Source organism: Eumetopias jubatus, unplaced genomic scaffold, assembly GCF_037043125.1.
Source record: "Eumetopias jubatus isolate StellerSeaLion01/CBP00866 unplaced genomic scaffold, mEumJub1_p1.0 scaffold_1, whole genome shotgun sequence".
NCBI lineage: Eukaryota > Metazoa > Chordata > Mammalia > Carnivora > Otariidae > Eumetopias > Eumetopias jubatus.
In genome coordinates, this window is record NW_028274807.1 from 208,931,242 (window position 1) to 208,957,014 (window position 25,773).

Consider the following 25,773-nt stretch of genomic DNA (forward strand, 5'->3'; position numbering starts at 1 on the left):
TGGGTGTGAGGGGGCGGTGCTAGCGTCGCGCATGCGCGCGACGGTGCGGCGGGTTGCGCGGGAAAGAGGCGGAGCGCGCGCGCAGGTGTGAGGGGCTGTGGCGGCCGCCGAACTTGCGGCGTCCCGTGGCCACCTGCAGGCTCTAGCTTCTCCTGGCGGCCCCGGTCTGGGCATTCCACACCTTTAGGAGGCCGGGGTGGAGTTAGTGTGGGTCTGGTCACCGGAAGTGGGGTCCTCAGCGCTCGGGCTTCGGGCCTTCCCGCCTTTAAGCTACAGACTCCCAGCCGCCCGGCCTCCGTGAGGGCCAACTTTGCCTTTTATTTTCCAAAAAAATCCTCACGCAAATAATTTAACCGAATTGTTCCCCAACAGATCCAGGCAGACCTACTCAGTTCCTGATAAGGACAGAGGGACCTTGACAACCTCAGCGGCCCAGGTCGGTTTGGGCTTGTTTGGCCCCCAGGGCTGGCAGGAGCTGGTCTGTGACGACTCCTGCTTCCAGGGCCCCAGGCGTCCCCCACAGGGTTTCCTGACCCCTCGAAGGGCCCCAGGTGGCTCCTTCCAGAATCCTCAGGTGTCCCTGGAAGGGTCTCAGACCACAGCCAGTGGGGAGGGGGCTTCACATAGCCTGTCTCAATTCAGGGACTAGAGCTGGGGTCGTCGGGGCTTCCCCGGATGGGCAGATGGGTCAGTCCCTCTGCTCTCTGCAGCGTGGAGGAGGTTTTCGTACCCGGTCATGGCCCAAGGTGGCTGTGACTCCGCCCAGCTTGGCCCCCGGGGGCAGCCAGATGAACTGAGGTGGGGTGAGGGTGGCTTCTGCCCTCAGCCAGGGTCACTGGGTCTGTACCCAGGGACGGGGACTACTTGTAATGAGGGGATTTTGCTCGTTGTTTTCAGATTTTTCAAGAGAGGGATAAAATGAGTAAGAGGAAAAAGCTTCGGACTTCAGGTATTTGGACATTCGAGTTGACACTGCTTTATTGCTGCTTCTGGTATAGGAGGAATGTAGGCTTATTTGTTGCAGAAATGCTAACATGATCACAGCAAGCTCCTTGAAAAAAAAAAAAGGTGACTTAATACATGCTAGTAAGAAAAGTATAAGTTGTGGAAAGTGCATATGGTAAAAAGTGAAAGCTTTCTGGGTGCATACAGTAAAAAGTGAAAGCTTTCTGGAGCTTCCTCCAATCTCTGGTGGGATCCCATGGGCTTAGGCCAGGGGTGCACTCTCAGAGATGACCTTTGAATAGAGCTACAAGGTCTTTGATGTGCTACAAGGTCATTGGGTGTGTGGCTAAGTGTTTCACTCTGGAACCAAAACCCTGGATTCATCCCAGCTCTCAGGCTTCCTGTGTGATGGCAGATGACTTACTCTGTACCTCAGAGTACTATAAATAGACGATAATAAAGGCACCTACCCTTTCCATTCAAACAATGATTCTCAACCTGGTTGGGGGGAGGATTTTTGCCCCTCAGGACACTGGACATGTCTAGAGACATTTTTGGTTTCTACAACTGATGTGTGTGGTGGGGGCTGGTTACTGGCATTTAGTGGGTTGAGGCCAGGGATGTGCTAAATCCTACAGTGCACAAGACAGTGCCCACAATACAGAATGATCTGGCCCCAAATGTCAAGAGTACCAAGGTGGAGAACTCTGCCCTAGAGTTCATTCAAGGATTAATATTTGTAGGGGCGCCTGGGTGGCTCAGTTGGTTGGGCGACTGCCTTCGGCTCAGGTCATGATCCTGGAATCCCGGGATCGAGTCCCGCATCGGGCTCCCTGCTCAGCGGGGAGTCTGCTTCTCCCTCTGACCCTCCTTCCTCTCGTGCTCTCTATCTCTCATTCTCTCTCTCTCAAATAAATAAATAAATAAAATCTTTAAAAAAAAAAAAGGATTAATATTTGTAAAGCATGAAGGATAGACCCTAGGTAGTACACAAGTGTATGCTGGTATTATGATTCCCCTCTCAGACTTAAAAAAAAAAAAAAACAACAACCCAAAAACAAAAACCTTTTCATTCTAAAATAATTTGGGACTTACAGAAAACTTACAAAAATAGTTCAGAGGTCTTTCTACCCTACCTCCAGCTTCCCCTAAGGTTAATGTCCAGCACAACCACGGGACAATGATCAATCACAGGACAGCATAAAAAGCCAGGGAATGAACCTCAGTACACTACTTCCAAACTTTTTCTATGTATACACAAATACAGTGTTTTTTACTGGAAAATAGAATCATCACACATGCTGATCTGCAGTCCCCATTTTTTACTTTATTCTGAGCATCTTTACTTGTCAATATATATACGTATAATTTTCTCATGCACAAAGAAAAGCATGCCATATTACATAGCTCCATTTCACTGTCATTGTCGAAGATAATTTAAATTTCTTAAGTTTAGAAATGACTTCTTCCTGGATAATGAGGATAGGGAGTAGCACTCTTTTTTTTTTTCCCCCACAATGTGGGATAGAAAAATTAGCAATGGATTGAAAATGTTTTGTGTAAGATGAGCAACAGGCTGCTTGGAAACACAGGAATTTCACTGACCTTGGTGGGGGAAGCTGGGGACAGCCAGGCCCACCCACAGCAGGTCATTTGGGGCCTCTCTTGGCAGTGGGCTCCCTAGCTCAGTGGATCCCAGGCTGGCCCAGGACAGCTGTTTCTGTGTGTCCTAGAGGGGGTGGGGATAGAGAAAGACGATTCTGGCAGGTGGTGAAAGAAGCCCTTCCCTCCCAGCGTCTTTGGCCTTTGGTGTTGAACATAAGGTTCTGCCTTTAGTTTTTCTTAAATTAGTCCTGTGGGGACAGATCACAGGAAGGAAATGGGAGGCTTTTCACTTCTGTTGATATTTTGGTTTTTATTTGGTGCACATGTCCATTGGATGAGCAAAGCAAGCTAGTGTTTGGGCATCTTAAGAAACCAAATAAACAAAGCTGCTTGATTTCACTTTTTTTTTTTTTTGGCAGATCACAAGATGGGAATATGCTTGTGTAAGAAGCATTCATTGGAGCCTTGCTCTGAGTGCAGCACTGGGGTGAACACCTAAGCAGGGTGAGGTGAAAGGCAGGGCAAGGAGGAGATCAAAGGGTGCAACAGACTCAATTCCTGCCCTCATAACCCTCAGGGTCTAGTCAGGAGAAAGAGAAAAATGCTTCTCGCTGAGAGTGCTAATCAGATACATAGCAGTACGGTAAAGTTCTAAATGGGCACACCATAACTTACAGAATTCAGAAATTGCAGAAATGTCATGTTGGTCTACTGGAGCACAAACAGCCAAATGAATGCTAATAAGAACCCTGGTGATCAGTATTAGGGAGAGGGAGCTTATTCAATGGGTTTACTTCAAGGTATGTAAGGAGCTGAGGTTGGAAAGGGTCTACCTGACTGGCCTCCAGAAAGATCAGGCCAGAGTCTGGTTTGCCTTTTTGTTCTCACTGTGGGGTCAGGGGCACAGTACATAGTAGGTGCTCAGTAAATGCTCAAGTACACTTAGGTATGCAGGCTCTGGAGTTGGACTGACTGGATCCCATTCCAGATTCCTTGGCCTCCATATGCCTCAGCTTTCTTATCCATAAGATGGGTGTAATAGTGGGAACCCTACCTTGAAGTTTATCATAACACACCCAACTTCTCAGGACTACGTCTGTCATGGAACTGACTAGATTCAACCCTTGTCATTTGTTTTTTGATAATTAGGTTGGGGCCAGATTCGGGGAGACCTTAGAAGTCAGCCACTATTGGCAGTTTCTGTGTAAGCAAGTTTCCTCCACTCAGCAAATAGGTGTTAGGCTCCTAATTTTTTTTTTTTTCAGTGATGGGGAACATACCGCAGAGATACAGGGACCAGGGGGCAGCTGGGACATCAGTTCCCTAGCACTCAACCCTAGGTCCCAGTTTTCCCAGGAGAGATAATCTGCAGGCATCACAGAAAACTAGAGTTGCACATAATTTAGTCCCATCTGTGTTTCCTGGTGGTGATCTCTGTTTTACAAATGTGTTTATTCAGTCATCTACCAAGTATTTGTTGAGCACCAGCAATGTACTAGATGATCTCCTAGGCACTTGAAACTCAGCAGAGAGTGAGATAGGCCCCTCCTTGTATTGAGGGAGACAAAAAATAACCAGTACATCAGATACTGGCAAAAAAACAAAAACAACAAAAAACTGAAGTTGGGGTGCCTGGGTGGCTCTGTCAGTTAAGCTTCCGACTCTTGACTTCAGCTCAGGTTATGATCTCAGGGTTGAGATCGAGCCCCATATCAGGCTCTGCACTGGGTGTGGAGCCTGCTTAAAGTTCTCTCTTCCTTCCCTCCCCTCTCTCTCTCAAACAAAAAACAAAACAAAACAAAAAACTGTGAAATGATTAAAACAGAGCATGGGTCTGAAAGGGGGTGCTCTATAGAGAAGTCAGGGTTGGCCCTTTGCAGCAACATTTGAGCTGAGACTCATGGAAGCCAGTACACACCTCTCACCACCTTCCTAGAGAGACAGTTGGCTGGGCCGGGTTACCTCATGTAGTTTGGTGCCAGGCTACCTCAGGATTCAGTCTCAGTCATAACCAGTCCTTGGTAAAAAGCCTTTGAATCCCATGGCCACCTAAACTCTTGGACGAGGTGCCATCCCATCTCTCGCTCCAGACTAGAGTCAGAGCAGGGGGTTTCTTACCCTTGGAATTAGCTTGCTCATGTTGCAGCAGTGTTCCTGCCAGGTGTGGTTGTCAGCCATGGTAGTGCATGCTCCCTGCATCTCCCATCCCTTCATCTTCCTTTCTCTCTAAATCAGGAGGAGAAGGAGTCCGTCCTATGAAGGCCCCAAAGAACCCAAGGCTAGGAGACTCTGACGCCCCCCCCCAGAATTCTGAGTGGGGCTCTTTGTGTCTCCATGAGGAGTCAGAAGGCAGATTAGAACCCATGCCCTCTGCAGAGCGGAGGACAGAAGAACCAGTACAGACAGTCTCCAGGTAGGTGACTTGGAACATTCCAGCAAGCCTCCCCACTGACAGTGGACACAGCCCGGTAGACAGGATGCAAAGGGGAGGGGACCAACATGACTCATCCAATTCCACACCTCCCTCTGGGGGCTCAGGGGCCCTCCGGTTGCTTCTCAAAGCCTTCTTCCCCAGACTCTCCTCTCGAGCAAGAAAGGTTGATATTTTAACCACGAACAAGGAAAACCTTGAATTTGTCAAGGTCACTTAATAATAGAATGCATCTGTCCTGTCTGCTGGTCAAATCCATGTTTATTCCGCATTCCTTCTTGACCAAGAAAGGACTGATGGAGTTGTAGGTCTGCGAAATAATAACCCATGAAAGGGGATAGCAGTTATGTGTCAGACAGTGGGCTAATGATAAACACCTATCAGTTTGTTTAATCCTCATGGCACTGTGAGATAGGTTTTTATCCCCATTTCACAGGTGAGGACTCTGAGACTTTGAGAGATCAAATGACTTATTTGCCCAAGGCCACTGAGCTGGTGCAGCACAAGCTGGGGATCTGGCTGTGTCTGGCGCCCGTGCTCGTAACCACCATGGTTTCCCAGCTCCCTTATTTTTTTTTTTCTTCAGGAATATGTAATTTAAGCACAGTGGGGAAAAAAGGAAGATCTGGAGAATAGTTTGTTCATGGGATTAAACCGCATGTAACTAGAGCAAAGTAGAAAGGGTTAGCAGGAGTTAGGACAAGGAGGGTTCCTGCTACCCGAAGTCCTCAGAGAAAGCCTCATGGATTGGTCTACCAGATTTTCTGAGTAAACAATTGCAGCACACGGTCTGACCAAGAAAACTGTTTTTGGAGGTGGAAGATGTGTGATCTCAGGTCACTACAGTCTTAAGACAAAAGGTAGCACTGTTGTGTGTGTGATATGAAGAGGGGCCACATGTCACACCTAAGCCATTCTCCCAGGCGCCACAATATCACTGTGCTCCCCGCTCCTGGCGAGGCCAACAGGGCTCGTGGGGTCCCAGGCACTGCCCATCTTGCTGGGTTCCCACCCTCTTTTTTCCAGTTGTGTTTTTGTTTTTATTTTTTTAAAATATTTATTTATTTATTTGAGAGAGCGAGAATGAGAGAGAGAGCACATGAGAGGGGGGAGGGTCAGAGGGAGAAGCAGACTCCCCGCTGAGCAGGGAGCCCGATGCAGGACTCGATCCTGGGACTCCAGGATCATGACCTGAGCCGAAGGCAGTTGTTTAACCAACTGAGCCACCCAGGCGCCCTTTCTAGTTTTGTTTTTAAAATGTTTTATTAAGAAATACCACGTGCTGGGTGCCTGAATGGCTCAGTCGGTTAAGCGTCTGGCTCTTGGTTTCGGCTCAGGTCGTGATCCCAGAGTCCTGGGATCGAGCCCCACATTGGGCTCTGCACTCAGTGCAAAGTCTGCTTGAAGATTCTCTCTCTCTCTCCCTCTGCCCCTTCCCCACACGTGTGCTCCCTCTCTCTCTCTCAGATAAATAAATACATCTTAAAAAAAAAAATACCATGTGCATAGAAGTATAACAGAAAAAAAACAATATAAAGCAAACAAACTTAACACATTTATGTTGAGAAATGAAATCCTAACTGGTACCCTACAGGCCACCCAAACAACCCATTCTGAATAAAAATTTTCAAACAGGGGTACCTGGGTGGCTCAGTCGTTAAGCATCTGCCTTCAGCTCGGGTCATAATCTCCTGGTCCTGGGACTAAGCCCCTCATCAGGCTCTCAGCTCAGCAGGGGGTTCTGCTTCTCCCTCTCTCTCTGTCTCTCTCCCTCTGCCTCTCCCCCTGCTTGTGCTCACGCTCGCTCGCTCTCAAATGAATAAATAAAAAAATCTTAAAAAAATTTTTCTGACAGACTCTTGCTATCAGTATCTAGATTTATTCTATCCCCATCAGCTCCCCAGTACAATTTAAACCTATTACTATATCTTCATGCTTTTTCCTGTTCCCCTTCTAAAGTCGAAATCTTAGGTTTAGTTCTGGGTTTTGATCTTTTTTCTTAACAATATACACATCCACATTTATTTAGATAAAACCGTAAGTCTCACATGCTTTCTAAAAAGACCTAATTTTTTTAGAGCAGTTTTAGGTTTACAATAATTTTTTTAAGATTTTATTTATTTATTTGAGAGAGAGAGAGACCACGTGAATTGAGCAAGCAAGCACGAACAGGGGGAAGGGCAGAGGGAGAGGGAAAAGCAGACTCCCCACTGAGCAGGGAGCACAATGCGGGCCTTGATCTCAGGACCCCAGGATCATGACCTGAGCCAAAGGCAGACAGTTAACAGACTAAGCTACCCAGGTGCCTGGTTTACGATAATATTGGAGAGAAAGTATGGAGATTTCTCATAGCCACCCTCCCCGCCCCCACCACCTCACGCACACACCCCCATCACCATCCCACCAGAACGGTACATTTGTTACCAAGGATGAACTTGCACTGACATATGATAATCACCCACAATCCACAATTTACTTCAGAGTTCACTCTGTGTTGTACGTTCGGTAGGTTTGGGCAAATGCAGGATGACATGTATCCACCATTATAATGTCATACAGAGTATTTTTGCTGCCTTAAATCCTGTGTTCCATCTGTTCATCCCTCCCCTCCCCAACGCTGGCACCACTGATCTTTTTATTATCTTCATAGTTTTGCCTTTTCCAGAATGTCAAAGAATGGCAATCATACAGTACCTACTTAGCCTTTTCAGACTGGCTTCTTTCAGTTAGGAATATACATTTAAGTTTCCTCTCAGTTTTCTCATGGCTTGATAGCTCATTTCTTTTAGCGCTGAATAATACTCCATTGTCTGGATGCACACAGTTTATCCATTTACCCACTGAAGGCTGCCTCAGTTGCTTCTGCATTTTGGCAATTATGAATACACCTGCTTTTTTTGTTTTTGGTTTTTTAATCTACAACTTCATTTCTCTAGAATTTACAGAGTTGGGGGTTGGAGTGTCATTCCAAATGAGAATTCCTGTTCTTATCTTAGGAGCCAATTCCCGGGATTATAAGAGTGAACTGCTGCTAGAGCAGGCAGCTTGGATTCTAGATGTGGGCCTCTGCACCCTTCTTGGCAGCCAAGTGTCACCCTAGGTGCTGCTCCCCTTTTCCATCCCACCCTCTCTAAGCAGGTGCTTCAGGGCCTCCCTTACAGGAGACTGAGCACTACTTTGCCTTTGGATTCATCTGTTTGCCTCACCACACACACTGACAGCATCCTAGGACTTCAGAACCTCCTCTGTTTTGTCTTTCTCCACCCAGCTCCCATGATGAGGAAGCAGGAGCTCCCTTGAGGCTCCTCGGGCAACCGGAAGAGGAGCCAGTTCCCGCTCTTTTTTCCCAGGTGAGCCTGTTTTAGGGCCTCATGTATGACCAATGACACTGCTTCCCTTAAGCTGGAGTTCTTGTCTCCGTTCCTCACCAGCAGGCTGACAGGCTGGTGAGACTGCGCTGGGGACGGAGGGCAAGGGCTGCATTTGAGGCTGCAAGAAAGGAACTGGTTTGGCGTTTGTTTCCTGAAACCCCATCCCTCCCCTTATCTTTATTGCTGTTTTGTTCTTGTTGTGTCTGGTTTACAGAATTCAGCCAGGAGGTTTGTCCCCCCGTTTGCAAAACCCAGGAAGACAGTGACAAGACAAACAGAGCTGAGGGAAGAGGACCTTGGGGGTGGAGCCCCTAAAATCAGTCAGGTGAGCCCAGTAGACACAGCTTCTTCTTGGCCCAGCCTTGGCAGCTGAGTTCAACCTTGGTTTTCTTTGACACTGGCTAGACCTGTACTTGTCTGCATGCGCCTTTTCAGTACACCATGCTACAGATGTCTGTGGAGTGTGTGCCAGGCCTGTGCGAGGCGCTAAGGACAGCTGTGCGTGCAGCAGAGCAGTCAAGGCCACAGCCCTCTTCCCCAGGTTGCATGGGAATAGTAAAAACGCAGAAAGACAGCCCATATTCTATCCGTGAACACTTTTACTTCTTGGAAGCTTTTGTGTGGTTTGGGGCGGGTGGGGGGATGGGTCTTATAATATACTCTCTCATCCTTTCCACTGTGAGCCCCAGGTGTGATGATGTCTCTGGCAACAGAGGCCCCTACAAAAGTGAGTGGTGGGCATTTCCAGCAGCCATGTTTGTCATCATCCCAAACTGGGAACACCCCAGATATCCTTCAGTGGGTGAATGGCTGAACACACCATGGAACACAACCCAGCAATAAAAGAGAGACAAGGGGCACCTGGGTGGCTCAGTCGTTAAGCATCTGCCTTCGGCTCAGGTCATGATCCCAGGGTCCTGGGATCGAGCCCCGCATCGGGCTCCCTGCTTAGCGGGAAGCCTGCTTCTCCTTCTCCCCCTCCCCCTGCTTGTGTTCCTTCTCTCGCTGTGTCTCTCTCTTTCAAAAAAAAATGAAAATAAAAGACAAAGTAGTGAAACACACAACAATCTGGATGGACTTCCGGGGCGTTATGTGGAGTGGGAAAAGCCAGTCCCAAAAGGTGATACACTGTAGAGTTCCGTTTGCATGACATTACTGAAATGAGAAAATTACAGAGATGGTGGGTAGGTCGGTGGTTGCATGGTGTTGGAGCAGGGTGGGCAGGGTGGGAGGGAGGCGAGTGTGGCTACGCATGGCAGCACAAGGGATCTCGTGTTGGAGATTTTCCATATCTTATCTGTGTGGTGGATGCACAGCCTCCACCATGAGAGGACTGTATAGAACTTCATCCACACACGCAAACAAGTATAGGTCAAGCTGGAAAGTCAGATAAGGTCGGTGGACTTTATCAGTGTCAGTATCTGGGTTGAGATATTGTGTTCAAGTTATGCAAGATGTTACCACTGAGGGAGACTGGGTAAAGGGCATGAGGAGTCTTTCCCCATCATTTCCATATCCATAACTGGATATAAAACTACAATGATCTTACAAAAAGTTTAATTTAAAAACAAGGGGCATTGGGGCACCTGACCGTCTCAGTCGATGGAGGATGTGACTCTTGATCTCGGGGTTGTGAGTTCATGCTCCATGTTGGGTGTAGAGCTTACTTAAAATTAAACTAAGTAATAAGAGAGGTTTTAGCTTCACTGTTGACTGAAAATGTGCGGGAAACGCTGTGTGTAACTCAGTGGCTGGTTGCCACTGGCTTCATTGAAGTCAAATTGACAGGCTCTGGCCTTCAGTGGTCTGATATTGGCAGTGCAGACCCTCCTAGGAAGGTTGGTCTGATTGGTGTAGAGAGGTAACTGTGGCAGAGGTATCTCCCTCAGCGCTCATCACTGTATGAAAGAAGTGTGGGAAGGGGGACAGTTGCAGTTATAGAGTGCCCTTGGTTACAAACCTCAGTCCCTACCTATCAAATGTAATTATTTGCAGTCCAGTAGGAAGGGAGAGTTGATGGCATGGATGTGAGGGGAAGGGAGGTGATGGGTTGACTCCAGGGTTTGGGGCCTGAATAGCTTGAAGGATGGAGTTGCTGTAGTGGAGAAAGGGAGCCTCTGAGGGCACACTCAGGAGCTGGTGTTGGTCGTGTATCATTGGAGGTGACCAGGAGATACCAGATGGAAATGTCAGCTACCAGCATCCAGAGTTGGGGGAGATCCAGGGGCTGCAGTGTTTCTTTAGGTTTAGGCCTGAGTGCCTGGTTTGAGCTGCCATCCTCCTAAAGGACAGTTAGCTATCTATGTCCCAGCCAGAACCCTCCTTTCCCACCCTGCTCTGGTCATCTCTGTGTCTGTTACAGACAATTCAGTTCTCCCTCTTGCTCTTTTAGGTTTTTATCTTGAAATAATTATAGACTCCTAGAAAGTTACAAAAACAGCACGGACCCAAGTGTCCCTCAATAGATGAATAGACAAAACGTGGCATATCCATCCAATGAAATATTATTCAGCCTTAAAAAGCAAAGACATTCTTTTTTTTTTTTTTTTAAGAATTTATTTATTTGGCAGAGAGACACAGCAAGAGAGGGAACACAAGCAGGGGGAGTGGGAGAGGGAGAAGCAGGCTTCCCGCCGAGCAGGGAGCCCGATGTGGGGCTCGATCCCAGGACCCTGGGACCATGACCCGAGCCGAAGGCAGACGCTTTACGACTGAGCCACCCAGGCGCCCTAAAAGCAAAGACATTCTGACACCTGCTACAACATAAATGAGCCTGGAGGACATTATGCTCAGTGAAGTAAGCTAGCCACCGAAAGACAAATACCATAGGATTCCACTTATAGGAGGTCCCTGGAGGAGTCAAATCTGTAGAGGCAGGGGCGCCTGGGTGGCTCAGTCAGTTAAGCGTCCAACTCTTGATTTCAGCTCAGGTCCTGATCTCAGGGTCCTGGGATCGAGCCCCACATTGGGCTCCGTGCTGGAGCCTGCTTAAGATTCTCTCCCTCTGCTCCCCCACCCCCCGTGGCACATGCACACACCCTCTCTCTCTCTCTCTCTCTAAAAAAAAATATATATATATATATATAGTACAGGGAGAAGGTAGTTGGTGGACACCAGGTGTTGGGAGAGAGGGATAGGGGCAGAGTTGTGGTTTGGGAAGATGAAAAGAGTTCATGTTTGCACAACAGTGTAAACGTACTTTATGCCACTGAACGGTACACTTCAACATGGTTAAGATGCTGAGTTTTATGTAATGTGTATTTTACCACAAAAACAAAACACTTGAGAGAGGTCCGTGTGTGCTCTCCTCCGGTTTCCTCCAGTGGTAACCTCTTCTATAACTAGCATCCATTGCTGGCATCAGGCAGTTGACATGGGCAGAATCCACAGGCCTCCTTGATTTTTGTATCCTTGATCTGTCCAAGAGCCTCCGTGTGCCTGATGCTGGTGGAAAGGAGCTGATGGAAGGAGGACTCCGGTGTTTCCAGTTCCCCTCCAGCTCTGGCACTGAACCCTATTTGGGTGCATCATGTGCAGCATCTGAGACTTTGTACAGGGGCAGCTACAACTAGAGAAATCTTGGGGCACCTGAGTGGCTCAGTTGGTCAGGTGTTTGACTTTTGAGCTCAGGGTCGTAAGTTTGAGCCCTATGTTGGGGATGGGGCCTACTTAAAAAAAAAATCTTTATTTTTTAACTTTTTTTTTTAAGATTTTATTTATTCATTTGACAGAGCGAGACAGCCAGAGAGGGAACACAAGCAGGGAGAGTGGGAGAGGGAGAAGCAGACTCCCCGCTGAGCAGGGAGCCCGATGTGGGGCTCTATCCCAGGACCCTGAGATCATGACCCAAGCCGAAGGCAGACGCTTAACAACTGAGCCACCCAGGTGCCCCAAAAAATCTTTAGAATGGTTGATTATTGAAGGCTCAAGGCTGAGTGTTTTTCTTTCCACAGGAAACACCACCAGAGCCCAGTGCCCAGCAGGCCAGAAGCCAGCTGTGGGAGGAGTCCCTAGGGCTTGCTCCCTGGGAGGCCAGGGAGCTGGGTGCCCAGACCCAGGTAGACAGCACCCACCCTGAATATGGAGACCAAAACCCCATGACACATGTGCCTGGCAATGGGAATCCTCAGCCCTCAGCCTCCATTGATGCCTCTCCAGAATGGGGGACAGTGCCCTTGGCCTCCGAGACGGCCAGCCAGGACCACCTTTCGGAGCAAGGAACCAACACACCAGATGGTGAAAGCAGGGAAGGGTGTTGGGTTCTAGGCTATCATGGCCAGAAAGGGCTCCTGCTGAGCAGTGATGCTGAAGAGGAGTCAGACCAAGGAGCACTTCAGGAAACAGGTGCCAAAGGGGGAGCAGGGGCTGACCTGCCTGAGAGGCATCAGGAGGAAGGAGACGGCGTCCTAGGTCCCATCACTCAGGATCCAGAGCCCAGATCTGCAGCCCAGGGCCTCTCTGACCCCATGCAGATACCCAGCAAGACTAGCAGGGAAGCAGAACAGAGTTGTAGCAGCCCAAGACACTCCTACCTTGAGACCATTGTCATCACAGATGTGAGCACAGACCCCACCGAGCCAGAACAGAGGGCTCCAGAGGTGGTCAGGCCAGATGAACAGGACAGCACCAGAGCATCTACCTGTCCCAGGGGGAAGGCCCCTGATGGAGGCTGCAGTGGAAGCCTGCTCAGCTATGTACCTCTCGCTGGGGAGACAGGACATAGAGGGGAGGCAGGGTGGGAAGACAAGCGCCCTGGAAACACCCCGGGGGGCCCTGCAGCCTCCCTGGCTCTGGATCACGGGGTAAGAGAGCCCATAATAGGTGCTGGAGATTCCAGTCTTCTAGCCTCGGAAATGGGTCCAGGTGTTGATCAGACAGAGGGGCTCGGAGGTGTGTGTGCACTGCCTTTGCTGTTGCAGCCCACAAGTAAAAAAGCCACTGAGTTAGGTCGCCAGAGCCCTGAACAAGACCTTGAGGGGTTCAGTCTGTCTCTTGGAGCCCTTGCTCCACCAGTGTGCAGAGAAGCTGTGGGTGGCTCTTCCCAGGAGACCAGGACCTGCCAGGACAGCATAGATGCCCCCGCGGACCCCACAGGCTGGTCTGAGCCCCCTCCTGGCTCTGCAGACCAGGCTGTGCTGGGGGAGTCCCCGGCCATGGAACCTGACTTCCTGCCGGACAGCCAGATACGGGATGCCCTGGAAGCCCCTGACTTTGAAGCCTCACCTGCGCAGGTAAGAGCTTCCCCACATTATGGCAGACCATCTCAGGATAGGTGTCAAGTGGCATGAACGTCTCCCAAGCCACCCGGTAGGGGGTGTGTGGAATTTGGGGTGCTGCATGGCCATCTGTTTATATAGCACACGGGTGTAGAGAAATGAGTTGCAGCTTTGGTGGGTATGGAGTCAGTGATTTTCCAGAAAGGACAGACTTGCCTTTCTGTAAGTGGTCGGTCTGTCTGGGAGCTGAAGAGCCCCAGGCAGTGACACACATGTATTCTGTCAGCCTAGGCAGAGTTGATGGAGGTCCTCCCTTCCTTGACTGGAGCCCCCTGTTCTACCCACCCTCTCCACACTTCAGGGCCTGGCTCTAGCTGCAGGTTTCTGAGGGATATAAAGAGGATGCCTGAGACCTTGACGGGTCACTTTGAAAAAGCCAGCCATGTCAAAGCTGGGTTTGGCGGGGAGAGTACTTCAGTCCCCAACTGGAGAGAGCCTTTGCCCATCTTAAGGGTCATTTCAGGGTCCTGATATGATTTTTTTTTCAAACATAGACACAGAATTTTGCTTTCCTGCTGGAATTTGTAGGGACTTTGCTTTCTTCAGGGATCTGCCTGCCCAACAGGCAGTGGGAGAGCTACCCAACATCACCTTCCCCAGCTGCCGAGCCTCTGCAGGCCATTGGCATTCACCTGTGTGGGGGCAGGTGGCAGACTTGCTTTGGCCCCGCCCCCGGGGAAGCACCACATCCGTGACCACTGGCACGCCTGAGTCTGGGTTAAGTGCTTTGCAGTCACACTCTGAGAGGTAGGTGGTTCTCTTTCCACATTCTGGGTGTGGTTAAGAGGCCGAAGGAGTTCAGGCACCTGCCCTAAGTGACACAGCTGGGAGGGAAACAGGCTGGGTCTGCTCCCAGGTTGGCCTGATTCCACACCTGTGCCTCAGATGCCCTGACCTGGAGCACAGAGCCCAGCTTGCTTCACAAACATCGGGCTCTGTTTCTTCGGCTATCCTGTTGAGATCTTTAAAACATTAATTTGGTTACATGCTTATCAAGAGCCTGCTCTGCCAGGAGTCGACAGATTAGGCGTGGTCCCTGCCCCTGTGAGGTTTGTGGTAGTACTGTTCCCACCTCTCTCCCAGAGTGAACATTTTGTACCCTATCATTTCAGCACTTAAAGAGTCTTTTCATACGACCTGGCCCTGAAACACAAGCATAGTGTTTCATTTGGTACCCAGCTGAAGAAAGCCAGCTGCTGCAGCCACAGAGGGGAATGTGGCTGGGTTGGGCAAATGTGGGTCTCCAAGGCGTTGCCTTCCCAAGGGAGGGCCGAGGGTCATTTCTGGCCCTTCACAGTGTTTATCTGCAAGGTGACTTCAGACCGGGCCCTCCCTGCCACATGTGGGCCCCCGGCTCCTTGTGCCACCCATTTCTCGATCACCAGGTGAGCAAGATGATGGAAAGTAAATCACAGTGCAGCCCAGTCCTAGAGTTTGAACACAGTCACCTGGGGTAGGTAGGCGTGCAGGTGCCGGCACAGCTGAAATCTTTTAACTAGAGCCTCAGCCCTTGGAAAGAAGAGGAGTCTAAGTTACTCCCAGTCTCTGCCTCTTGGGCAGTGGCTAAAGGAGAAGCAGTTGGGATGTTTAGTGGCATCCAGCAGGCAAAGGAGCAAGCCCCTCCTGATAGGCCGCCAGTGACTTTGGGCTTTGGAAACAACAAAGAATCCGCAGTGCAGGGAACTGGCAGACAGCTGGGGTGGTCAGACCTGACAGGTCCTCCAGGGGCGGAGGTGCTGCCCTGACAAGGTTGCTGACGTCTGGACACATTTTGTTTTGATACCGGGCGTTCCCGAACATGTCAGGGCGACCTTGGCACGAGCAGGTTCCCACAGAAAGGTACTGGATGGAGCCTGGCAGGAGGACCTGCTGGACAGGGACACTTGGGAACAGAGGGCAGGTGGATGGAGAGTGGCAGCAGCGGCCTCCCGCCAACAGGCCCCCCTCCCCCCCAGTGGGACAGCTTATGTGAGCACTGCTTCAGAGGAGGCACCTGGGGGCCTCACAGGTTACACAGCAGGGACAGACCAGTTTCAAACCCAGGTCCCCTCCCAGGAAAGCATGGTATTTTCTTCTTCTTGTAGCTCCCTTAGGACCTGACACTCACCACAGGGCTGGTGGAGCCTCTGTACGCTGCATAAGGAGTGTCATTTAAAAGCTGATTCCAGGGCCTGGGTGGCTCAGTCAGTTAAGCATCTGCCTTTGGTTCAGGTGGTCCTGGACGGAGCCCTGTGTTGGGCTCCATACTCAGCGGGGAGTCTGCTTCTTCCTCTCCCTCTGCTGCTCCCCGTGCTTGTGCTCTCTCGCTTGCTCTCTCTCAAATAAAATCTTTTTTTAATTGTTTTAATTTTTTTTAAAGATTTTTATTTGAGAGAGACAGCTTGAGCAGGGTGGAAGGGCAGAGGGAGAGGGAGAAGCAGACTCCCTGCTGAGCAGGGAGCCCGATGCACGGCTCGATCCCAGGATCTTGGGATCATGACCTGAGCCGAAGGCAGATGCTTAACTGACTGAGCCACCCAGGCGCCCCAGTAAATAAAATCTTTAAAAAATAAAACTGATTCCAAGTCCCTCTTGGGTCGTACAGTGATGGCTTCCAGCACATTCAGTACAAGGACTGCCTTTGTGTCAAACATTTACACAACCCTGGTGGGAGCAGTGGTTGAAGTGTTAGGAGGGGGAATATTCCTCATGGCCAAGAATGGCCCGGTGAGTTGGGTGAATTGTATTTTAAATCAGAGTCACTTACATGAAACCGTAGGCCAGATGCCTGGGAGGTGCTGTATTGTCCACAGCAGGCTTCTGATTTGGCACTGCTGGCATTTGGGTCCCGATAGTTCTCTGGGGCGGGGCTGTCCTGTGCAGTTTTGGGTGCTGAGCAGCACCCCTGGCCCCTACCCACTGGATGCCGGTAGCACTCCTCCCACCAAAGTGTGCTGACCAATGTGAAGTGCCTGGGGGTGATCATCCCCCAGTGAGAACCACTGCGCTACAAGCAGTTCTTTGCATCTGTTCTTGGGATTCAGGGACAATTTGCAGGTGTAAGCTATAGCTCAAGCCCTTCATCCCATCCCCCGCCCCTGTCAGGGGAGAGGGGCCTGCTTTTGAAAGGACGTCTTTGGAACAGATCCCTTCTTACTCTAGGACTTTGGTCTCCTCAGAAAGGCCGTGGATTGGCCACTCTACCCCAGCCTCTTTGCCTCTTTTCGGAGGGACATATGTCCCATCCATGATGGAGCTTGACATTTTCCATGAACATTAAACCACCGTTGACATTTTTTTTTAAAGATTTTATTTATTAATTTGACAGAGACACAGCGAGAGCAGGAACACAGGCAGGGGGAGTGGGAGAGGGAGAAGCAGGCTTCCCGCCGAGCAGGGAGCCCGATGTGGGGCTCTATCCCAGGACCCCGGGATCATGACCTGAGCCGAAGGCAGACGCTCAACGACTGAGCCACCCAGGCGCCCCCACCGTTGACATTTAGAAACTTAAGCTTCTCTGGGTTATCTGGCTCTCTCCCCTATTATAAATTTTCCCCTGACTATATATTTGTAAAATCTTTCCCTGACACAAAACAGGTAGCTTACCTGGCCAACCTCTTCCCTTCAACACCAGGTGCCCACCTCGCTCCAGTCAGCATCACTGAGGGCCTTCTCTGTACCTTTCTAGATGCTGCAGGAGGAGCAGGAGACAGTGCCACACCTCAGCTGTCAGGGACAGAGCCATCGGCCAGCACAGATCAGCCCTTCAGAAAGCACAGGCTCAGCAGGGGGCACCAGGGACAACAGGCTCACATTGCCCTGTCTGCTCCTTCTGAATGGGGAGGGTGACTGCAGCCCGGGTTGGTGGCCCCCAGGTTTAGCTGTCAGGGCGTCCTGTCTCTTCACTGCACCACTTTTCTCCTGCGGGAATCTCTACCTCTGTGTTCCTGACATAGCCCAGGAGAATTGAGAGGTGCCCTGCATGAACCTCTTCCTTCCCGGTGCAGGGCTCAGCCAGCAAGGCCATTCACAGGTGTGTTCTCTCTTCACAGTTGTTTCCTATGGGGACCAGGCTGGGCTCTTGGCCTGGCACAAGCCCACATGCTGATGGAGGCCTTCTCACAGAACTCCAGCTGAGGTAGGCAAGGGGGAGGCTAACCCCGGACTCTTGCCCCTGCAGCAGTCGTCCCTAAGTCCCCGCGAGGGGAGAGTGTCGCTGCTTTCCTGGCACTGGCACCCGCCCCCCCGTACTCTCCCTCACCTCAGCCCTGCCTCTCCCTCCATGGGCCTCAGGAAGGGAGTTGAGCCCCGTCTTTCACACTGTGCGTGCCGCTGCTCCCCACAAATGGAGAACTGGTGATCCTTGATCTACAGCTAAACCAGAGTATCTCCCCAGGGCCCCTGGGATAGTACCCCCCAGTTCCATAGGTTTTAGTGTACTACATGTGTTTTTCTAGAGAGAGGATCTAGAGCTTACCCTGAATATCTGTGGGGGGGAAGGGGACCCAGACGGGGATAAAAACCAGTGGCCTTGGGCCCGCCCCCACTCTGGCATCCAGAGGGCCCTCCAGAGTTCCTGACTTGTTCCTGACTCGCCCCATCTCCGCACTTGGCTCAGTGCCCTGAGGCAGGCTGCTTTCTCTCCCTCCTGCAGGCCATGGAGAGAGAGAGAGAGAGAGAGAGAGAGAGAGAGAGAGAGAGAGAGTGTGTGTGTGTGTGTGTGTGTGTGTGTTGGGGGGGGTCCTCTCTCTCCACCCCAGAGCTTCTCACAGTCCATCACCTCCCTTTGTGTCCTTCCTCCCAGCCCTGCCAGCCGTTAGCGCTGGGTGACAGTCCTCTCCTGTTACCTTGTACTTGAACTGGTCTCTCTGCACAGGCTGCGGTTTATCGATTATTCATGGCCAAGTTTCTGTTTCTGTCTGGCAGGTGGTGTGGAGGAGGGGTGAGGGACACAGCCCTTGGCAGAGTGTATCTCCTTTCTCTTTCTCCTGCTCCTCCTCAGTGTCGAGGGTGGCCACGTTGCCATCTCCTGCTCATGCACACATTTGTACCACTTGTTGCCACACACACGCGCATGCACATGTGGGGATCAGGGGCAGTTTAGCTAGAGTGACCCTACTATTGTTTAAGCAAAGAGAAGGGAGATTCATGTCTGAATCTCCAGTGGCCTCTGATGTGACCCACACGGACATCTGGAAGCCCCCCCAGGCAGGTCATGGGTCTGGTTCAGTGGCCTATGGCTGAGTGAGACACGCAGAGGCTAAGGCCAGGCCGGCATGCCATCTCAGGGTGACTGAAGCGGGTGGAGTAGAACTGGAGTCCTGGTAGTGACAGCCCAGGAGACACTGCCACGCTGGGGTGGAGGAGGATTTAGGAACAGCTGTTGGCCTGAGTCCAGGAGGGCAGCCCTCTGCCCACATCCACAGGCCGCATGCATTAGATACAGTGGGTGCTGTGGTGCATCTACCCCTTCCATAGATACTAAGGTGATCCAGTGCCAGCTTTTCCAGGAACTGCTCTGGGCACGGGGGAGACAGTGTGGGACAAAACACACAGCTTCCATCTGGTGGGGGTGGGAGGGTGAGAGACAAGCAAATTAGTCAGATGGTGGAGTGTTGAGAAAAAGACAGTGAGGAAGGGGTTAAAGTTTTAACGTGGTGATCAGGGAAGCCTCCCTCCCCCCACCAGGAGGAGACTTTGGGGAAAGAACATTCCAGGGCCCTCAGAAGTGCTCAGGGATCAGCCAGGAATTCAGTGCGGCTTGGAGCAGGGGGGGAAGGGGGGGGATGGGGGCCTGGAGGTGCTGGCAGATGGTGCAGGGGCTTCGGGGAGGGGTGCTGGGCTGGGTTTCTGTTTTCACAGCCCACCCCCACCCCAGTGCTGAATGGGGGACAGGCTGTAGGGGCCGGAACAGGGGGTCAGGGAGGCTGTGGCAACTGTCCAGACAAGGACTGAGGTGGTGGGGAGAAGAGGCTGGACTCTGGATGTGCTCTTGATGGTAGAGCCAGCTGGGTTGGCCATCAGCGCTCTGTCTCTGGTGGCTTCATATCTGGAAAAGGTATTAATATCTAGAGAAGACAGCTCCAGGCCCACCAAAAGCCCCCAGAACAGAGTTTGGCAGAGCTGTCCAGTGAGGTCAGACCTCCTGTCTTCCCTCCTTTCCCGCCAGGACCTGTGTAGGGATCAAGGCCTGTGAAGCCGCCAGGATGGAGGATGCAACAGACACCGTGCGCGGTCTTGTTGTTGAGCTCTCCAACCTGAAGTAAGCACTGGGCTGGGATCCATGGATGAACGGGGCCGAAGAGGTGGCAGAGGGGATGGGGCCTTGGGGGATAGCGGGGAGGGCCCAGTGCCTGCATCTGCCTCTGTGTGTCCAAGACCTGTGAGTGTTCACGTGTGTGAGCTTATGTGGGAGTGTGAGCAGGCACTTGTGCCCGAATGGGAGGTGTGGTCCCCACTTGGGCATCTGGTGGAGCACACACAGCCCCTGTTGCAACTTCCATGCAGCCGGCTGATCATGAGCGCCCACCGGGACCTGGAGGCCTTCAAGCGCCTCAGCTACCGGAAGGCGAGGCTGGCAGGGAAAGCCCCAGCACCCTACACATCAAAGAGGGCTGGGAATCTCCCTCCAGGGCGGGGATCCTGGAGGGATTTGTAGATTACTTCCAGACCACCTCAGGAGCACCCTGTGTGCACGCATGTGCACAAACTCACAGCGCCTGTGTGTGTTTGCTCTGCGCTGGCCCCCAGAGGTGCTGCCGCCAAACAGCTGGGAACAATCCCTCAGCAGACCCTGGAAAGCCTGCAGGGCCCTGTATGCCCCCTGGTTTATCCTGTAAGATGCTCAAGCAGGTCCTAGTGGGCCCCAGAAGCCTCCCCTCAGACGACCCGGAAGTCGGCTTCCCAAGGGAAACAAAAGAGGCCAGGCCCATGTCAGCAGCCTCCCTTGGGAGTCGGTAAGGGACGGAACTTGCTCCACCCCCGCCCCGGAGTTACAGCAGAGGCCACAGGCAGTCAGCAGGAGGCTGGCTGTGCCCCCAACCCTCCGGAAGCCAGCTGCTTCTGAACAGAGCCCAGAGCCACCCAGATGTTTATCTGGATTTGCAAATTTCATTCTTTAGCTCAGGTTATGGGAGGTTCAGAATTTCTTTCTTTCCTGGAGGTACTTTTGTTTTTCTCCGGATTTCCATTTTATTTTTTCTGGTTACACCATTAATAAATGATTCCCTAGTGTGGATCTATGACCTGCTATTTGGGGTTGGAGGTATTTTCAGTTCCTTAATGTTCCGCCCACCAACACCTCTTTCTTCTTTTACTTCTCTCCTCCCCAGGAGGGCAGGTTGGGCTACCGCGGGGCCCTGTGAATCAAGGGGTCCCCCCACAAGTTACTGAATGTGTCCGAGTCTCCAGGAATGGGTGGCTGTGTGTGTGCACGTGTGTGTACACATTCCAGCACAGACACCCCCCGTTATCTGTGGAGCAGCAAGCCCACTGAGACATCATAGCTGATCACCCAACTGGAGCGTTGGCAGGTTTGCTTTCAGTGCTCAGGTGGCCTTACCCATCTTCCGAGGCACAAACTGCTTCTAGGCCCCAGACCGGAAGGAGGCAGTCCTGGGGGATTGTTACTGATACAGACACAGGGAGTGCCAAGCCTTACACAACCCTGATGATGTTGTCATAAGCAGGTGCTGCCGCCAAACCCATTTTATAGAACACAGTGCTTCTAAATTGGTGACCAAAAGGTTGACCAGACCCGAGACTTTATCAGTCCTTTGGCCTGTGAGTCCCACATCCCGATTCCTACGGTCAAGGCAGGTCTCCCCTCCCACTGCCTTCTTAGACCCGGGGAAACCCCATGCTGGAGGGAAGTGAGGGGGGTCAAGGTCCCCCACCACTTCTGGCTGGATGTGCAGCTCCTCCCTTGAACCTGCCAGGACATGTCCATTCTCCTGGTTCCCTGGGTCTCAAGCCCCAGCAGCTCTGGTCTATACAATCAGCACTTACAAACAGCTGGGGGTAGCTGGGATGTTGTGTCCCCTAACTCAATTTGAAACTCTTGGGGCTGCTAAGGAGCCCTCCTCTGTGTCTTCTTTCTCCTCCTCCCCTCCCTGCTCCAAGCCTGGGCAGCAGGCTGTCTTCAAGGGTTGTCTCCCATCCCCAGCTCACCCCAGCCCTCCTCCTTCGGTGGCCTCAGGTCCTTTGGAGTTCAAGTCCAAAGCCAAGGGCAGAGGGGACCAGCAAAGTCCAAATCCTGCTCCCACCCAACTCTGGGAGGCAGTGTGGGCTATTAGGGATGGAGCCCAGGTTCCCAGGCCAGCCCTTGGCTTGGGGGAAGAATTTTAACGGACACTTGCCACCTGCTGCCCTCTGGAGGCCAGAGGAGCAGACCGGGAGTAGGGATTCCCGCAAACACAGCCCTGGCACAGGAGAACTGGGTCACACTACCTCGGTGGTGATGGATCTCCATCTCTCTCCTATTTCTGCCCAAGCAGAGCCAAATCACTTCCGTGGTGCCTCCTGCCCAAGGTCTTGGCTGGCCCACCGCCCCAGGACATATTCCCATTCTTTGCCTAGCCCTGCACCGCCCCCCCCAAGTCCTTCCCTTGTTCTGAGTCTGGCATGTGACTCCATGGCCCTGTTGCTGAGGCATCTGTGAGGACCTTAACATTCACTGAGGGCCTCCTTGGTCAGGATGATTTGAAGGAGGAGGGAGGGCTTGGTCTAATTGTCTCTCAGTTCCCCTCTCAGATCAGGCCCCCGCCTCCAATGTGGAGAATTCTACCCATTTGGCATGTCATTGTGTGAGGGATGGCTGGAAGGGAGTTTGAAAATACCAAACATCATAGAAATGGCTTCATGGTGCTAACCTGGCAGCGAGTGCCGTGCTCAGAAGTGCTGGGGTGACCCCTCAAAACCCCACTGTCACCCCGTGTTGCCCACTTCCATTTCTCAGCATAAAGCAGCTCACCCAATGCTCCAGGATGAACCAGAATCCAAGTAACAGGTGGGGACATGTGGGGGCTGATGGATGCAGTCAGGATAGAAAAGAGGTGCCCCAGCCCCTCAGGAGCTGTTCATGCTACCTCATCCCAAGACCTGGGCTATTATGCTGATCCATTCGTAAGCATTTATTGAGCGCTGACTGGGTGCCCAGTGCTGGGGAAGGAGGGCCAGGGTGCCTGAGGGCCACCTCCTTCCTCATGGGGGCTCTTTCAGCTGTGCTCTCAGGCCCTGCTCTTACCAGGCCTCCAGGCTGGGGCAAGGGCTGAGGGGCAGGTCCCATCTTCCCAGAAAATACATCCTCCATCGAGCGTGGGTCCCCACACCCAGGGGAAGGCAGCATCTCCATCCTCCCTGCACCAGTCTCTTAGGCAGAAGTGGAGGGGCAGCAGGAAGAGGGTGAAGGTCCAGAAGACTTCCCAGCACCTTTGGAACCTGGATTTTAAAAGGAGGGGAAAAGAAGAAAAACAATAATAGGGTATGATTCCATGCTCCCAAAGTACGGATTCAAACTTCAGGGCTTTGGGGCTCTAGCGCCACCTGGGGGCTGCTCCTAGAATAGCACCCCTGTGACACTCCAGGCCTGGCCAGCCCAGGGTGGGACCCAGAGCTGGACACAAAGCACAGAAACTCTAATTCTGGCTGGCTGTGCTGCCCCGTTGTGGCCGCAGGGCTCCGGGGACCCCAGATTTGTTACACCCAGAACATTACAGGAAGCTGGACTTTCTACTAGTCTGGTGCTAAGGGGGGCTCCACCCCACCCTCCATGCCTGGGGAAGGGAACTTTCCTGTTCTCTCCCACTTAAGAGAAAAAAGAAGGTTCTGAGACCATCATCTCTATGTCCCCTCAGCTCCCCCATCTCCCAGGTGGATTTCATTGAATCTCTTGGGGGAATAGTATCTACTCAGTTCTTCTAGTATCTACTCAGTTCTTCGATCAAATGTTTCCTGCACAGCTGCCGGGGGTGAGGGTGGGGTCGTCCCGCCCAGTCACCTCCCTCAAGGAGCTCACACTGTGATGGGGAGGCTGTACCCACAGAGAGCACCGAAAAGGGCAGCGGTATGGCCCAGTCAGGCCCACCTCCCTATTGGCTGACTTCTGCAAAAACAAAGTTGCTAAAACGATTTCTGCTTTTTAAAACCCCACAGAAGCTGAGGCCTTTTGCGTCTATAACAACCACTACCATGTACGCTCAAGCTACTCAAAGCCTGCAGCCTCCCTGCTCCCTGGCCTTCCCACACGGCTGGGAGCTAGTTAGAAATGCAGGTCCTGGGGCCCCACCCAGACTTGCAGAAGACCTGAAGAATTGGAATCCACATTTGATGAGACAGGGTGACCCCACGTGGTAGGCCAAGCAGTGTGGGGAGAGCCAGCCTCAGGGAGGCTTCAGCTGAAGATCTCTTCACCCCAGCTGCCCTCCTGAGCTGATCCACACACAGCAAACTCCCGATGTTCTTCTCTAAACACATTTCCCCGGGTGCCAGGCCTCTCTCCCTCCTTCCTGCCATGGACATCTCTGCCTGGAGGACTAGTGTCCTGCCTTCCAGCACTCTTAAAATCTGTCCTCACAATCCAACCAGTCCGCCGAGGTCTAACACACTCAAACACGCAGACCTGGTCTTGCCCCTTCCGTGGTTCCCTAGTACCCAAGTCCAGGACCTATAGGCTCTTCCGCTGGCCCCCGAATCTCTGACACCTCCCTCTCTACCACACATGCACACATTTTGTTCCAGATACACTGAACTTCACTAAGTTCCTGAACGAGCCCCAGTGCCTGGGCTACACTTCTAGCATTCATCAAACCGAATTAGACTTCCAGAAGTCACTTCCTCCAGGAAGCCCTCCTGGACCCCTTCATCTAGATCAGGTGCTTCCTCTAGACTCCTCCATTCCGCACTCATCGCACTGTTTTAACTGCCGTTCTCCCTTCTACCTTTTTCCACTGCTGGTACAGCTCAGCACTTGGCACAAAAGGCACACAAGCTATTTGGCAAATGAGTGAACAGAGGAGGAGCATGAGGAAGCTGGGGTTTAGAGAGGCTGAGAACTTCTCTCAGGCTGCACAGCTCCTAAGTGCCAAACAGGATTTGGAGCCCCTGCTATACCTAACTGCAGATCCCGTCACAAGTCCCCATAGCCTCCCTGACAGAGCACCCCATGCCTGGAAAAGGAGAGCAACTTCCCCGTGGGCCCAGAGAGGTCCCCTGCGCAAGGCCACAAATTAATCCCAGCCCCAGCTTATTCACACTGGGCAACACTTCTAGAATATTGTTCTAAGTTTTCTACACTGATTATCTACCCCCAACCCTCTAAAGTGGGCACTGGCATTAATCCTACTTCACAGAGGCCCCGAGGGCTTAGCCACAAGCCCAGGGTTGGCCCCCTCCACACCAGGTCCCCCCAGCCACCTGCACAGGCTGCTCCTGCTCGGCGATGCCCTGAGTCCTGCGTCCTTGCCTTGTCAGGCCGGGACACCTTCTTGCCGGCTGAGTTGCGGGTGGTGTAGCTGTAGACAGAGGTGTAGCCCTGGCCAGTGAGCGGGCAGAAACGGCGTGTGTGGGCACGGTCGCGCGTGGCACCACACTGGGGGCACACGTAGTCACGCAGGATGGGACACAGCACTCGGCCCGCTTCATCCTTGAGCACGTGGGACTGGTAGATGGCCCGGGACTCGCCATTGTGTTTGCAGAAAGAGCACAGGCGTTCAGGAGCTGGTGATTCCGGGCTGGGCCTCTGAGCCCCTGGTCCTGGAGCTGGCTGTGGCTGGGGGTCCAGCCTGGTTTCGGGCTCCTCTTCCCCGCGCAGAGCCCCCACCAGGCGTGCCAAACCCAGGTAATCTGTCCATAGGTCGAAGGTTCCCATAGCTGGGCAATGTGTGCCAGGCAGAGGGGCAGAGAGAGAATAAACCCTGCGTGCCCAAAGGTCTCTTTCTACCCCTTCCTCTCTGCCCCTCCCTTCCCCTCTCTGGAGCCTAGGAGTCTGGGCTGTCAGTTCCCTCCTTATACCTCCAAGGGGGTGAGAAGGGGGAGGAGCAGGCTGTGGGAGGTTCCTTACTGTCGCAGGGGGGCTTGCTGCTGCTCCCCCATAAATGCACCTGCCAGGGGATGCCTGGTCTCTGGGTGGGCGGGGGGGGGGGCAATGGGGGGTGACAGGACACAGGCT

At 52.2% G+C, this 25,773-nt stretch overlaps 2 protein-coding genes and 1 long non-coding RNA gene across 4 annotated transcripts; 2 read left to right on the top strand and 1 right to left on the bottom strand.

Annotated features, from left to right (window-relative positions):
- The first annotated feature begins 45 nt into the window (after positions 1 to 45).
- Positions 46 to 950, top strand: LOC148165182 (uncharacterized). Its single transcript, XR_015766480.1, has 3 exons — positions 46 to 85; positions 373 to 436; positions 898 to 950. It is a non-coding gene; the product is annotated as an uncharacterized LOC148165182 (long non-coding RNA).
- Positions 951 to 2,997: 2,047 nt separating this feature from the next.
- Positions 2,998 to 20,351, top strand: BRME1 (break repair meiotic recombinase recruitment factor 1). The gene is made up of 8 exons (XM_028088688.2): positions 2,998 to 3,054; positions 4,786 to 4,963; positions 8,250 to 8,331; positions 8,567 to 8,677; positions 12,306 to 13,583; positions 17,660 to 17,745; positions 19,777 to 19,869; positions 20,115 to 20,351. The coding sequence occupies exons 2-8, from the start codon at positions 4,806 to 4,808 to the stop codon at positions 20,263 to 20,265; spliced, it is 1,959 nt and encodes a 652-aa protein (XP_027944489.2). The 5' UTR covers positions 2,998 to 3,054; positions 4,786 to 4,805; the 3' UTR covers positions 20,266 to 20,351.
- A 2,626-nt stretch (positions 20,352 to 22,977) lies between these two features.
- On the bottom strand, positions 22,978 to 25,473 carry NANOS3 (nanos C2HC-type zinc finger 3). Of its 2 annotated transcripts, none has more exons than XM_028088682.1 (2): positions 25,020 to 25,473; positions 22,978 to 23,045 (listed from the first exon to the last, which is right to left on the bottom strand). In XM_028088682.1, the coding sequence occupies exons 1-2, from the start codon at positions 25,471 to 25,473 to the stop codon at positions 22,978 to 22,980; spliced, it is 522 nt and encodes a 173-aa protein (XP_027944483.1). The 2 variants fall into 2 exon arrangements, with proteins under 2 accessions (XP_027944483.1, XP_087878608.1); XM_088022482.1 differs by having other exon boundaries at positions 22,978 to 23,051; positions 25,014 to 25,473.
- Positions 25,474 to 25,773: the final 300 nt, after the last annotated feature.

Excerpts from the sequence above, each read along its gene's own strand:
- BRME1 (XM_028088688.2), top strand. The coding sequence starts at position 4,806 with ATGAAGGCCCCAAAGAACCCAAGGCTAGGAGACTCTGACGCCCCCCCC. Across the intron at positions 8,678-12,305 it reads GAGCCCCTAAAATCAGTCAG|GAAACACCACCAGAGCCCAG; the intron begins GTGAGCCCAGTA and ends TTCTTTCCACAG. Across the intron at positions 17,746-19,776 it reads CTCACAGAACTCCAGCTGAG|GACCTGTGTAGGGATCAAGG; the intron begins GTAGGCAAGGGG and ends CTTTCCCGCCAG.
- NANOS3 (XM_088022482.1), bottom strand. The coding sequence starts at position 25,473 with ATGGGAACCTTCGACCTATGGACAGATTACCTGGGTTTGGCACGCCTG. Across the intron at positions 23,052-25,013 it reads AGCAGCCTGTGCAGGTGGCT|ATCCAGGTTCCAAAGGTGCT; the intron begins GGGGGGACCTGG and ends CCTCCTTTTAAA.